General features: G+C 42.3%; 7 protein-coding genes across 7 annotated transcripts; 6 read left to right on the forward strand and 1 right to left on the reverse strand. All coding sequences in view use genetic code 12, as the record gives it.

Annotated features, from left to right (window-relative positions):
- Positions 1–18: 18 nt before the first annotated feature.
- KGF57_004269 (uncharacterized protein) lies at positions 19–2,125 on the forward strand (the record flags this gene model as incomplete). Its single annotated transcript, XM_051753761.1, has 2 exons — positions 19–660; positions 1,346–2,125. 2 exons carry the CDS (start codon positions 19–21, stop codon positions 2,123–2,125), a joined length of 1,422 nt encoding a protein of 473 aa, XP_051607248.1.
- A 63-nt stretch (positions 2,126–2,188) lies between these two features.
- On the reverse strand, positions 2,189–3,373 carry SKI8 (SKI complex subunit WD repeat protein; the record flags this gene model as incomplete). The annotated part of the gene is made up of 1 exon (XM_051753762.1): positions 2,189–3,373. One exon carries the CDS (start codon positions 3,371–3,373, stop codon positions 2,189–2,191), a length of 1,185 nt encoding a protein of 394 aa, XP_051607249.1.
- Positions 3,374–3,542: 169 nt separating this feature from the next.
- On the forward strand, positions 3,543–5,741 carry NUP82 (linker nucleoporin; the record flags this gene model as incomplete). Its single annotated transcript, XM_051753763.1, has 1 exon — positions 3,543–5,741. The coding sequence occupies one exon, from the start codon at positions 3,543–3,545 to the stop codon at positions 5,739–5,741; it is 2,199 nt and encodes a 732-aa protein (XP_051607250.1).
- Positions 5,742–6,025: 284 nt separating this feature from the next.
- On the forward strand, positions 6,026–7,033 carry SNF4 (AMP-activated serine/threonine-protein kinase regulatory subunit; the record flags this gene model as incomplete). Its single annotated transcript, XM_051753764.1, has 1 exon — positions 6,026–7,033. One exon carries the CDS (start codon positions 6,026–6,028, stop codon positions 7,031–7,033), a length of 1,008 nt encoding a protein of 335 aa, XP_051607251.1.
- Positions 7,034–7,485: 452 nt separating this feature from the next.
- Positions 7,486–8,163, forward strand: KGF57_004273 (NAD(P)-binding oxidoreductase; the record flags this gene model as incomplete). Its single annotated transcript, XM_051753765.1, has 1 exon — positions 7,486–8,163. The coding sequence occupies one exon, from the start codon at positions 7,486–7,488 to the stop codon at positions 8,161–8,163; it is 678 nt and encodes a 225-aa protein (XP_051607252.1).
- A 947-nt stretch (positions 8,164–9,110) lies between these two features.
- On the forward strand, positions 9,111–11,540 carry SPB1 (27S pre-rRNA (guanosine2922-2'-O)-methyltransferase; the record flags this gene model as incomplete). Its single annotated transcript, XM_051753766.1, has 1 exon — positions 9,111–11,540. The coding sequence occupies one exon, from the start codon at positions 9,111–9,113 to the stop codon at positions 11,538–11,540; it is 2,430 nt and encodes an 809-aa protein (XP_051607253.1).
- A 218-nt stretch (positions 11,541–11,758) lies between these two features.
- PBP2 (Pbp2p) lies at positions 11,759–13,519 on the forward strand (the record flags this gene model as incomplete). The annotated part of the gene is made up of 1 exon (XM_051753767.1): positions 11,759–13,519. The coding sequence occupies one exon, from the start codon at positions 11,759–11,761 to the stop codon at positions 13,517–13,519; it is 1,761 nt and encodes a 586-aa protein (XP_051607254.1).
- Positions 13,520–13,588: the final 69 nt, after the last annotated feature.

Raw genomic sequence — 13,588 nt, forward strand, 5'->3', positions numbered from 1 at the left:
CTCCATTCATTCTTCACGATGTCGTTGTTTCGACTTGATGGACAAGTTGCCGTGATCACTGGAGCGACACTGGGCATCGGGCTTGCTTATGCGGAAGGATTGGCTTCAGCTGGCATCAAACAATTGATATTAACCTACAGATCGCAGCCTACACTAGATGCGGCAGCGAATCAAATTAAACAATTCAATCCTGATGTCGTCATCAGTCTGATTTACGTTGATTTTCTTTCAATGGAAGAAGACGAAATCGTGGAATTGGTCACTACACAAGCGTACAGCTGCTCAATCACTGGCGCAATTGACATTTTGATAAATAATGCCGGTATAAATGAGCGACACCCCGTGGAATCGTTCCCCCAGGACAAATTCGACAACGTCATCAAGGTCGACTTGACCATCCCCATGAAATTGACACGCTGCATCGGCACCAAAATGCTCGAGTTAGGCACCAAGGGCAAGATTGTAAACACGGCGTCGGTGCTCAGTTTCCAAAGCGGTGTGTATACTGCCGCTTACACTACTGCCAAAGGTGGGTTGAAGAACTTCACCCAGGCGGTTGCAAATGAGTGGAGTGCGCGGGGTGTGCGTGTCAATTGCTTGGCACCAGGGTACGTGGGTACAAATATGACAGGTACAATGTCGGTGGAGAATCGTGAGTTGGTGAACAGGAGGATTCCGGTGGGGAGGTGGGGTAGGTGTGAGGAGTTTAGGGGGCCGATTGTGTTTTTGTGTAGTGAGGCGTCGAGTTATGTGACGGGGCTGACTTTGGTTGTTGATGGGGGGTGGTTGGGTCGGTAAGATGGGAGGTGCAGAGGTGCAGAGGTGCCGAGTTGGGTGTATGGGAGTGTAGTGCAGTGTAGTTTAAGCTTTTGCTCTTATAGAAGTAAAGAATAGATATGCTGTTGAAATTTGCTCTTTGTGCTGTGTTTCTGGTTTGAATAGATGTAAAGTCGGGCCGAGTTTGCAGTCGTGAAGAAACGCATGGTCTCTTTGTAAAATCTTGATCCCCCAACCACGTAAGTGGGGGATCAGGGAAGGTAGCCAATGGTCTTGTTCTCCACCACGGTCAACCCAGGTTCTAAAGAGGGACCTCGGTATCCTGATGATGCCGTGTTCCACCTTGCTAAGTGCATAGAGGTAATGAATACATTCAGAGGTAAGTTGTTAAAGTAAATGTAGAGCTCTGCAGCAAAATTGTTGATAATACTTTTGTACACAAAACGGACATTCACCTATTCGCAATCTTGGAGGCTCTAAGGTATAAATAGCTCAACAGTTCCATACTCTGGAAGGGCCTCCTCTCGTTTGAATTATAGCTTTAGTTCTGCTTATAAATTTGCTTTAGATGTCGCTGTTTTCATTGGAAGGTCAAGTTGCTGTCGTTACAGGTGCAACTCTGGGTATCGGATTAGGATACGCCGAAGGGCTTGCTTCTGCTGGTATCAAGCAATTAATCTTAACCTATAGATCACATTCTACACTTGATGCCGCAATAGGAGAGATTAAAAAATTCAATGCCGATGTAAAGATTGATTCGATTCCGGTGGACTTTGTTGAAGAAAAAGAGGACGACATTGTTGACAAGATCTTTACTCAAGCGTATAACCTTTCAGTCACTGGGGCCATTGACATATTGATCAACAATGCTGGTATAACTGAAAGGAGCCGAGTGGAGACATTTCCTCAGGATAAGTTTGACGCTGTGATCAAAGTTGATTTGAACATTCCCGTTAAATTAACTCAACGGTTTGGAGCAAAAATGCTAGAGTTGGGAACAAAGGGGAAAATTGTGGCTACTTCATCACTACTCTCTTTTCAAGGTGGGTACGCGTCATCTCCGTACGCTGTAGCTAAGGGTGGCATCAAGCAATTCACTCAGGCTGTGGCTAATGAGTGGAGTGCCCGTGGGATCCGAGTCAATTGCATTGCTCCGGGATACGTTAGGACGAAATTGACTGACAACATGTCCCAAGAGAGCAAGGATTTGGTTGATAAGAGGATTCCTATGGGAAGATGGGCAGACAGACTGGATTTCAGAGGACCTATTGTGTTTTTATGTAGTGATGCCTCGAGTTATGTTACAGGTCTGACTTTGGTTGTTGATGGCGGTTGGCTAGGACGTTAAAGTACCAAAAAAGAAAAAAAAAAAAAGATTACAATCTATATACCACCAGCTTCTCTATACAATCTATATACCACCAGCTTCTCTATACCATCTGATACCTCTATCAAAGCTAATTACACAGATTCCCACATTGGTGTCACCTCCTGCACCGCCTCTTACGCCCTTTCCAATGAATTTGACCCCGCTTGCAACGCTTTCATCCTGTTCATCGTCGCTGGTTGTCTCATCCAAGTCTGTGACGGAGATGTTTATAGTTGCCTCACGTTCTCTAGTCTCCAAATTCCACACTCGAACACATTTGTCAAACCCGCACGAGACTAAGCTTTTGCCTTCTTCGTCAAAGTCAAGACCCAAGATCCAACCTTGGTGTGCAAATCCACCAACAGCGCTTTTGGCTGAGTGTGACGATGTTGCTAAAGCTCCAACATTTTCACCATATTGCACATCGTACAAGGTGATGGACCCTGCTGCTTGGTTGTCTCTTGCTACTGCTAGTAGAGTACCACCTGGTGAAAACTTTAGAACACGAGGTGCTGAGGAAGATGAATTGAGCTTTGGGTTCCTGCTGATTACCAAATCAGTTGATCTGAATGTGTAGACAACTTTTAAATTTTGAAAGTCATACAAGAGCACGTCTCCATTGATGTACCCAACAGCACACTTTTTATTGTCAGTTTGATTGACTGCGAGCGAAATGGGGAATGTTGAAGATGTGGTAGATGTTGAAGCAGTTGGTGATGCGCCACTCCTCAAGTCGCCATACTTGGTGAATACAGAGCCAACTTTATCTCCCTCTGCTGTAACTGCGAGTGTGTACACCTCGGTAACTCCGTTCATCTTGTTCACTATAAAGTAATCTTGCTTTGATTCTGGATCGATGTAGAACCCAGGGACCCAGCTCTTGGTCAATTCGAAGTTGCAATCCTCCAACGTGGTTAAGTCACCATTGACGTACTGCTTGAACTTAATCAGTCCACTGAAACATGCAAATGCTATAATGGTTACCTTTATCGTCGAGCTCGGTATTTTGTTTTCGTAAACGGCCAAATGATGCACTCCACTCTTGTCAATAAGTACTGATTGAACGAATTCTTTTGGATTGTGAACCTCATCCTTTTTGTTGTCCCAGAATTTGGCGTACCCGTCACTGGAAACTGAAATTGTATGCCGTGGTGTGATTTCCAAGCCTAATATATCTGACTTGTGCGCTTGCGACGCACTCACTGTTGATATGAACTGTTTGCTCATACTAGCACACTGGTGGTTTCCTTCTTGGGTGTTGCTTCTCCTGTGGTCAATTTTTTCAACTTCTTTTGGGAGAAGGAAGAGAGAGAGAGAGGGAGAAAAAAAGAGGGCACTGCAACGGTCAAACCCCTTCCCCCTTCCCCCCCCCCTCTACTACTTCTCTGCAAACACTATGTCTGACGGATTGGTATCACTGATTACTAAGCAATTGATCTTTCAACATCATTTTCCGATAGATTTCAATTTTGCCAAACTTCCAAACACAACAGAACCCAATGCAACGGCACCATCAGCATCAGCACCAACACTAAGCATTCCACACAACAAGCTAGTCTGTCGAAACAATTCAGAATTGTTCTTTGCACAGGGAAACCTTGTTCGATGCTGTACTATCAACCCAGTGACCTCAAATTACAAGCTATTGAAGACGCCACGTGCTGATTTCGAAGTTGTGTCGTTGGAGATTAATGAATCGGGTTCGTTTTTGGCCATTGTTGGGGATTCTAAAGTCGATGTTGTTTCTCTCCCACCGGTGTTGAACACCAAGCAAAAGTCGGTCTACATTGAGGCAAAGAATTATAGGATTACCAATGTTGGCAAGATTCGGAAAGTGCTTTGGCAATCGATCGTTGCCAATGATTCAATGTTGGTGATTCTAAACGACAAGTCGGAGGTGTTTGGCTTTGATTTGAAGAGATCGGCAACTGTCCCTTTGGTCAAGATCTCCTTTGAGGAAAAGGTCAACTCAATTGCATTTGGGTCGCGTAGCAAGATCAATGACGGGTTGAAGTTGTACGCGTCAACTGATGACAAGATTGTTAGTGTTGATTTCTACAATGATTCTACAAAGATTGCTGTGTCTGAATCAGCTATCGATGTTGCAATTAGTGACTCACAAAACACAATTGAAATTATCAAGGATAAATTTCCTGAAAAGTCAGTATTGCTCAGTCTGGCAAAGACACAATTGGAGGTGTACGACTCTTTACGCCGTCAACTTCTGAACAATTTGCGTGAGGTTAGAGGCTTGTACTCTGATAATCCGTATGAGTTGTTTATTGTTGAGCTCAGGGCGAAAGCACCCGATTATAAACCTAGAGAAGTGGCCCAAGTTGGGGCTGATGACTTGGTGTCGTTTGGAGATAATGAACAGATTGGACTCTTGGCGACAATAAAAAACGATACAATCTCCTACTTTTCGAATATTTTAGGATCTGGGTTGGTACAGTACGAGGAGCCAAAACTGGTCACTTATGCCAAACCCAAAAAGGGTTTTGGATTTGTTGACTCATTTGATGACGTGAATGCTGAAAAGTTGTTTTGGCAACTGGACTTGAATTTGTTGGAGTTTTTGCAATCAGAAAAGTTGCCTTTCAATGGAAGAGCCTATTTGAGGAATCTCAACGGCTATGATGACAAGTTTGTTGCTGTTTTTGATGGCAGTTTGGTTGTTGTCAACTGTGGATGGGTGAAGGAGCTTGTGAGTGATTTGGAGAATGATAGTATTGACTCTTTGGACAAGATTAAACCAACGTACAACCTCCTCTCCTCAGGGAAGAATCTTCATGGGTTTGCACTTTTAACAAAGTTTGACCTGGAAGTGGGCATTATAGTACGTGATGATTTGGAAATTGTGACTATAAATTCCGAAGTTGTCGCTGAGGAAGAAGAAAAGGAAGTAAAGGTGCCATTGAGCATCGAGGACAAGCCAGGTGTGCCATCGCTAGCCATTTCTGCGGAGCCTTTCGCTGAAATTGAGTCGAGTCTCAAGGTGTTGGAAAGTTCAGTGACTTTGAAAAATGATCCCAATACTAAACTTGAGCCAACCGTCGAGGTGCTTGAAAAGTTGAACAAGGATTCACTAGAAACTAACCAAGCGGTGTTTGGGTATACCGTTTACGCAATCAAACTACAATCGAGAACCCTTGCTCAATTAAAATCGCTAAAATCGCAAGTTGAAACGTTGAAGAAATTGGCCGATGACACACCGTATAATAATGAACTTGATGAAAGGATAAGCAAAGCCTTGCTGAAGCAAGAGGAGCTCGACTCGAGAATAAAGCATGTACAAGCAAAGATTAATGATGAAATGTACAAGGTCAAGAATGTTCCTCTTTCAAAAGAGGAGAAGGAATATTTCAACGAGATCAATGAATGGAACAAAACCACACTACATCTTATTGAACAATTGAAGGATATTGGCAATGGAGTGGAAGAATGTAAAAAGAATAACCCAGAGGAAAGTGAAGATGAAAAGGACGTTTTGGAGCATTTACAACTACAACAAAAAGTAAAGAAGTTGGTTACATGGTTGAAGTTTCAAGGATCAGAGATAAATGACTTGATGGAGAAAGTTAGTATCAAGGTTTAAAAAAACAATTGCAGCAGATGTAGGTCTTGGTGTACACTCAGTATAATATACATAGTATGGTTGATGTCTCTTCACTTCTCCTCCTCCTCCTCGTCCTCCTCCTCCTCCTTCGCCATGGAATTACTCCACAAAGGGAGAGACAAAAAAAAAAAAAAACAAAAAAAAAAAAAATTGATTCTGCTCAACATCAATCAATAAACAGAGCGCACACAACATTTCAACAATAATCTCCTCAGTAATATCTCAACGCACACAGGAAACCAGTCTGACTACATCGCAAAAGGATGACTGACGTTGCACCGCCTTCAAGCTCTACTCCTAATGACTACATACTTAGCTTGTCAGAAGAACAGATAAACCATGATCAAAAGATAGGTATCAAAGCCATTCGATTATTTTTACAAAGCAAAACTTCGTATGATGTGTTGCCGGTGAGTTACAGACTAATTGTGTTGGATACATCCCTCTTGGTCAAAAAGTCATTAAACATCTTGCTACAGAATAACATCGTTTCCGCTCCATTATGGAACCACAAGACCTCTCGGTTTGCCGGCTTGCTAACGTCAAGCGATTTCATCAATGTTATCCAGTACTATTTCCAGTTCCCCGAGAATTTTGAACTCGTTGACCAATTGACTTTGGATGGGTTGAGAGATGTCGAAAAGGCTATTGGTGTTGATCAAATTGAAACTGCCTCGATACACCCTTTCAAGTCGTTATACGAAGCGTGTGTCAAGATGTTGGAGTCGAAGGCGAGGAGGATCCCGTTGTTGGATACAAATGAAAATGAAGCACGAGATATTGTTGTTAGTGTCTTGACTCAATACCGTATTTTGAAGTTTGTGGCTTTAAATTGTAAAGAGACTAAGATGTTGCTCAAGCCAATCCAACATACGGAACTAAACAAACCAAAACAATTGAGCACTTGTACGATGGATACTCCGGTTATTGAGGTGATTCATCTTTTGGCCTCAAACTCAGTATCGTCCATTCCTATAATCAACGACGAGGGAAAGTTGATAAATGTGTATGAAACTGTTGATGTGTTGGCATTGGTCAAGGGTGGTATGTATACTGACTTGGACTTGTCAGTGGGTGAGGCGTTGTTGAGGAGATCAGAAGATTTTGAAGGTGTGCATACCTGTACTGTGAATGATCGGTTGAGCACTATTATGGATACGATCCGGAAGTCAAGGTTGCATAGGTTGTTTGTTGTTGATGACGAGGGGAGATTGATTAATGTGATTACATTGAGCGATATATTGAACTATATATTGTTTGGAGAAGATTAGTAAATGAGAGATAGATGATGATGTGTAGAGGAGGTGTAGATGCAGTTTGGGGCTGCTCTCTAAATCTCCTTGAAGAACGTCGGCCAACTTAGTGCTGAAACGCTCACTGTTGGAACGCAAGAATATTGAATCCTGTGCAAACAACTTAGCCTACAGTACATTATCTGTAACTTCTTGACTTTCGTAAAGCATTTGTTAATCTGTAATATGTTAAATACAACTAGGAATGCTAACAATTTTCGTGGTGCAGGTTTTCCGCTCTTTTTTGCCGAGTTGTAGAATTGCCGAGTTGCGGAGTTTCGAGATGGAAAAGTGTGGTTGCGTTTAGCAACTTTAAGCGGTTTTGCCGCCACAAAAATCTGTCCTGACTTTTTTATAAATTTAAAGATCATTCTCTTTCTCCGACAACTCCAATTTGCTCTGAAACCCCACCCACAACGTCAATTGAGTATATGTCAGCCATCAAAAACTTAATCGTATTTGGGGCCCATGGTAAAGTGGGCCAGAACTTGATCAAGATAGTTGCTAAGCTGAGCGTCAAGGCTACAGCGGTTGTGAGAAGCGACGAGCAAGCCTCCGCCATCAAAGATATTTCGTCTAGTTCTTCAAACATCACCACTACCAAATTGGATATTGCAGATGCATCGGTTTCCGACTTGACTTCTGCTATCAAGGGTCACGATGCTGTTATTTTAACCGTTGGCTCTGGTGGAAAGAACTTGTTGCAAGTGGATTTGGATGGTGTGGTGAAAGCTTTTGAAGCCACAGTCGAAGCAAAGGTTAGAAGGTTGATTTTGGTAAGTGCATTGTTTGCCGACTATCGTGAAGCTGGTATTCGATCTGGTATCAGAAACTACTACATCGCAAAACATTATGCAGACCGTATTTTGATTGATGAGTTCGGCCAGAAGTTGGACTACACGATTGTCAAGCCTACTTCCTTGACAGATGAGTCGCCTACGGGCAAGATCAGGGTCTTGAAAAGTATCAGCGAAGACCGTGGAACTATCCCTAGAGCTGATGTTGCTCAAGCTCTTTTCGATATTCTTAGCTTTAAAGACACATTTGGCAAGAGCTTTAACATTGCCAGTGGGGACAAGAGCATCGGCGACCCACAAACTTATCAATAGTTGCAGTGTTTAGAACTGAGTTGAATTTAAATTTGTTTTAAACATTAGTTGTACTGTAGAACACTCTCTGCAGGAAACACATACAGATTTTCTGTATCTTCAGTACTTCTCACTTTTGTCTTTGGCATAGGACCTCCTCTCGGAAGTCGCATTTTACGAAATAGTCCCTAGTCAACTAACATTTTTCTGTAAAATTTGGTACAATTATCTGGCTAAATCTTCATACTTTGGTCAGGAAAAAAATTGCTATTGCAAAAGTGGTATAAAAAATGGACCACTCTCAGCACTACAACTTCCTTTGCAGAAGTGTCTGGTTATAGAAAAATCTGGTTTTTGAATTACGGCAAAAAAATGAGGTCTGCCAACTATGTATGTAAAAGCGTTGGCGTACTTTTTGTGGTTGATTTATCTCGCACCACAACATACTCCAATGTGAGGTTCTGGAGGAGATTGTTTAGAACGAATACGGCACACTTTTGAATCAAAATCAACATGAGTGATTTCATTCCTCGAAAGGTCAAACACTCTAAGCTTCGGTAAATGGTAGAGCTGGGTCGAAAATTCCACAAACTCCATCAGCCACATGTACCAAACTGCCAGTGTCGTAAACTGCCAGTGTCGTAAACTGCCAGTGTCGTAAACTTCGATGTCGCAGGAATGCATGAGTAGAAATGCGACTACTGGACACTCTCAAGTATGATTACAGCAGCTGTAACTTGAGCATGATCTTGTATATGGGTCAGTCTCTGTGTATGCCGCCCTTATATCAAGTGACTTGTCTGGTCCCTGCATACGCTGGCATTATAGTGTGGACTCAAGCTGTCCTCTAACNAAAAAAAAAAAAAAAAAAAAAAAAAAAAAAAAAAAAAAAAAAAAAAAAAAAAAAATTAGATATCGTGGAAACCCCATCTCACATCTCCTCCATCCAACATATTCATTATCTCATCATGGGGAAAGTGCAGAAGAAAAACAGCAAAGGGCGTTTAGATAGATACTACTACCTTGCAAAAGAAAAGGGCTATCGTGCTCGTTCTTCATTCAAAATCATCCAGATAAATGAAAAATTTGGTCACTTTTTGGAAAAGTCAAAGGTTGTCATTGATTTATGTGCGGCACCAGGGTCATGGTGTCAAGTTGCATCACAGCTATGTCCTGTTAATTCGTTGATTATTGGGGTGGATATTGTCCCTATAAAGCCCTTGCCAAATTGTATAACATTTCAAAGTGACATCACCACTGAAGATTGTAGGAGTAAATTGCGTGGACATATGAAAACTTGGAAGGCTGACACAGTACTACATGATGGTGCCCCAAACGTTGGTTTGGGTTGGGTTCAAGATGCCTTCACGCAGTCGCAGTTGACCTTGCAGGCGTTGAAGTTGGCAGTTGAGAACTTGATTGTGGGTGGAACATTTGTCACCAAGATTTTCCGATCAAGAGATTACAACAATTTGATGTGGGTATTTCAACAATTATTCGACAAGGTTGAGGCCACGAAACCGCCAAGTTCAAGAAACGTTTCTGCAGAAATTTTCGTTGTGTGTAGGGGATTCAAAGCACCAAAGAAATTGGATCCTCGATTATTGGACCCTCGTGAAGTGTTTGAGGAGTTGAATGATAAAAAGAGTGTTAACAACGAGGAGAAGGTTTTCAATCCGGAGAAAAAAAGAAGGCAAAGACAAGGTTACGAAGAGGGAGATTACACTTTGTTCCATACCATGCCAATCATGCAATTTATCAAAGAGGATGATCCAATAAACCAGTTGGGACAACTCAACAAGTTTGATATTGATGAAAGTGACCATGAGTGGAAGATTGTGAAGAAGCTAAAGTCTTATAGTGAAGAGTTGAGAGAGTGTTTTAAGGATTTGAAAATTCTTGGAAAGAAGGAGTTTAAACATATATTGCGGTTCCGTAAACAAGCCAGGGACTTGTTGGGAATCGACAAGGAGGAGGAGAAACCTGAGATTGAAGTGGAGGAATTGACAGAAGAGCAGAAAATAGACCAAGAATTGAACCAAATGTTGGAGAAGCAAAAGCAAAAAGCTAAAAGAGCCAAAAAGACGGCAAACGAGTTGAAACAAAAGGAGATTATTAGAAACCAAATGCAAATGGTTACTGATATGAATATTGGTATAGATGCTGCGCAAATTGGGGCAGATTCTTTGTTCAATTTAAAGACTGCTGAAAAGTCGGGCCAGTTGAGCAAACTAGCTGCTGGGAAAAAGGCAATGGTTTTTTCGGAGGAAGATCGCGCAAGGGATACAGAAATTCATTTCGATGAACAGGATGCAAACAGTGAGGATGAGATTGACGAGTTGGAGGCTCAATTGGATGATATGTATGAGCAGTATCAAAACCGAAGGGCCGAAAGAGATGCTAAATATAAAGCCAAATTGGCTAGAGGTGGTGATGATGAGGCATGGGATGGTATAGAGTCAGGCGAGGAAGAAAAAGATGAGCTAGACTACGAAGTGGATGGTCTGGACTCGGATGAGGATGACGACGAACATATCAAATTGATAGCCGAGGGTAAACAGAATGGAGAACTCACTAAAACCGCGAGAAGTTTTTTTCAATCAGATTCAATTTTCAATGAGCTTGATGATGAGGATTTGATCGAAGAATCGAGACCTAGATCTGAAAAGGGGGCAGCAGTGGCAACAGTTCCAACAAATGGAAAAGCTGAAACAGAAGCTATAGCGGGCTTTGAATCCGATTCTGATTCCGACTTTGAGATTGTGCCAAACACAATTGACGACAACGCGGAAGAAGACGATGAAAGCGATGACGAAAACTTGTCCAACAAGGAGAGGGTTGACATAACAACAGCAGAAGCGATGACCTTGGCCCATAAAGTGGCACTTGGCCAAATGTCAAAGAAAGATCTCATTGAGGAAGGTATCAACAGATACTCTTTCCGTGACAAAGAGAACCTCCCTGAATGGTTCCTCGATGATGAACAAAAGCATTCGAAATTGATCAAGCCGATTTCTAAAGAGGCCAGTTTGGCAATCAAGGAGAAACTCAAGCAATTGAACGCCAGGCCTATAAAGAAAGTGTTGGAGGCTAAGGGTAGAAAGAAGATGAGAGCTTTGCGTCGTTTGGAGAAATTGAAGAAGAAATCCGACTTGATCAATGAGGATAGCTCTAAGTCCGAATACGACAAAGCCGCAGAGATTTCCAAGTTGATGCAAAAGGCTAAAAACAGTGGAAAGGATAAACGAAAGAAAATGACTGTTGTTGTTGCCAGAGGATCTAATAGAGGGCTTAGTGGAAGGCCAAAGGGTGTCAAGGGTAAGTATAAGATGGTCGATGGTGTTATGAAGAATGAACAGAGAGCATTAAAGAGGATTGCAAAGAAGCATAAGAAGTAAAAACAGAAGTTAATAGAATTTATAGTGAAGGTAGTGTGCATTGCTTCAAAAAAAAAAAAATGGTGTAGAGTTTACGATGAAAGACGGAAAGAAAGAAAAAAAAAAAAAAGAAAACTCAAAATACACCAGCTTGACTTCATCATCTGTTTTATCGATTGGTACCCAATTCATATCATTGCTACTGCTGGGGATATCTATTGTGTGACTGTGCTACGAATATGTCCGAATCTGCCACTCCGGAACCCACGACCAATGCGTTGAAACGTAAAAACGAAGACGTGAGTGACGAACTTGAGGGTTTGGAAAATGAGTCTTTTTCACATAACAAAAGGATTGCTTTAGATAGTGAGCAATTGGAGAAAAAAGAGAGTTCTAATGATGTGGCTGCCGTGGAATCAGGGGCTGTTGATGAGGTAAAGGAGAAAGCTGAAGGTGGGGACCACAATGAGCAAAATGAGCAAAGTGAGCAAAGTGAGCAAAACGAAGCGCATCAGGATAATTTTGAAGAAGAAGGTCAGAAAGAGCAGCAAGAGGAGAAGAAGCAGGAGCAAGAGCAGGAGCAAGAACAACAAGAGGAACTGGACAAGCAAGACCAAGAGGAGCACAATGCTGAACAAAAGGTAAATGATGGACATGAAAATATACACGATGTTGACGAAAATGCATCTTCCAAACCCAATAAGGTACTGCAAGCCGATGTTGACAAGTTTTTAGAAGAAGCGGCACTCTTATCCAGTCTAAGCGAACCCCCGGCGGATGTGCAACCACCTCAAGAGGAATTGACTCAGTCTAGCGTCGCCGCCAATCAAAAGGAACAAGATCTGGATACATCTCAAGTGTCCTTCAGAATGTATTGTCCAGTTAAGGAAGCCGGTACCATTGTCGGCAAACAAGGAGCCAAAATACATCACTTGAGGGAAAAAGCCAACGTAAAAATACACATAAGTGACAACTTGAAAGATGTCCCAGAAAGAATAATCACTGTAAAAGGAACTGCAGAAAATGTTGCGAAAGCGTTTGGACTTATTGTGAGGACCATCTTAGGTGAGCCAGAAGATACACCGGCAGACTTGAACAGTCAACAGTACAATTTGAAATTGTTGGTCCCAAATGCCATCATTGGATACATAATTGGAAAACAAGGGCTTAAGTTTAGAGAGATTGAAGAGAATTCTGCAGCAAAGTTGAAAGCCGCGGAACACCCCTTGGGAGAGTCAACTGACCGTGTACTTAGTGTTTTGGGTGTGGCCGACGCCATCCACATCGCTGTCTACTTTATAGGAGAGGTGGTGATTGAACACAGAGACGCTTTGAAAAAGGGTAGGGTGGTATTATACAATCCCGCAATTCATCACCACGACGGGAACCAGCTCGGTGGTCAGCATCAACCACCACCACCACATCCCTCGCAACAACACCAACAACAATCACATCAACGCTTCCCAAATATTCCACAAGCAGGTGTACCAGCAAGCCAATATGGCAACCCATTAGGCTATCAGAAGCCATTTCAACAGGACGGCCACCTGCCATACAATTTTCCAGTGATGTTTCAACCTTCTGTACCACCTCAACAACAGTATGGGCAACTGGCACCACCAGCGCCACCTATTTCACAAGGAGCGCCTCCCCAACAACAATACACAGATGAGTATAATAACACCATGATTGGTGACGTGATTGTGAAGGAGCCTGTCCTCGCGGGTGACAAGTACAACCAGGACCTTTACGTGGCCAACTCGCTGATTGGATCAGTTATTGGCAGAGGTGGAAATAACATCAAACACATTAGGGAGAACAGTGGCTGTACATATGTGAAAATTGAACCAGACAGAGGACAATCCATTATGTTGGGAGGAGGCAGGGGTTTGACTAATATTAGAAGGCTTACCTTGACAGGATCGTTGGAGTCCTTCCAAAAGGCAATTTACTTGATCAATCAAAGAATAAATGCTGATAGACAGAGGAATACGAGATGAGAAGGGTATACGTTTTGTAATATTATAGTAATTGAGCTTGTAATGGGGATAGATCTGCCAAGAGGGAAA

This window comes from Candida theae, assembly GCF_024610275.1.
Source record: "Candida theae strain CBS 12239 chromosome Unknown scaffold63, whole genome shotgun sequence".
In the NCBI taxonomy this organism is placed as follows: domain Eukaryota; kingdom Fungi; phylum Ascomycota; class Pichiomycetes; order Serinales; family Debaryomycetaceae; genus Lodderomyces; species Lodderomyces theae.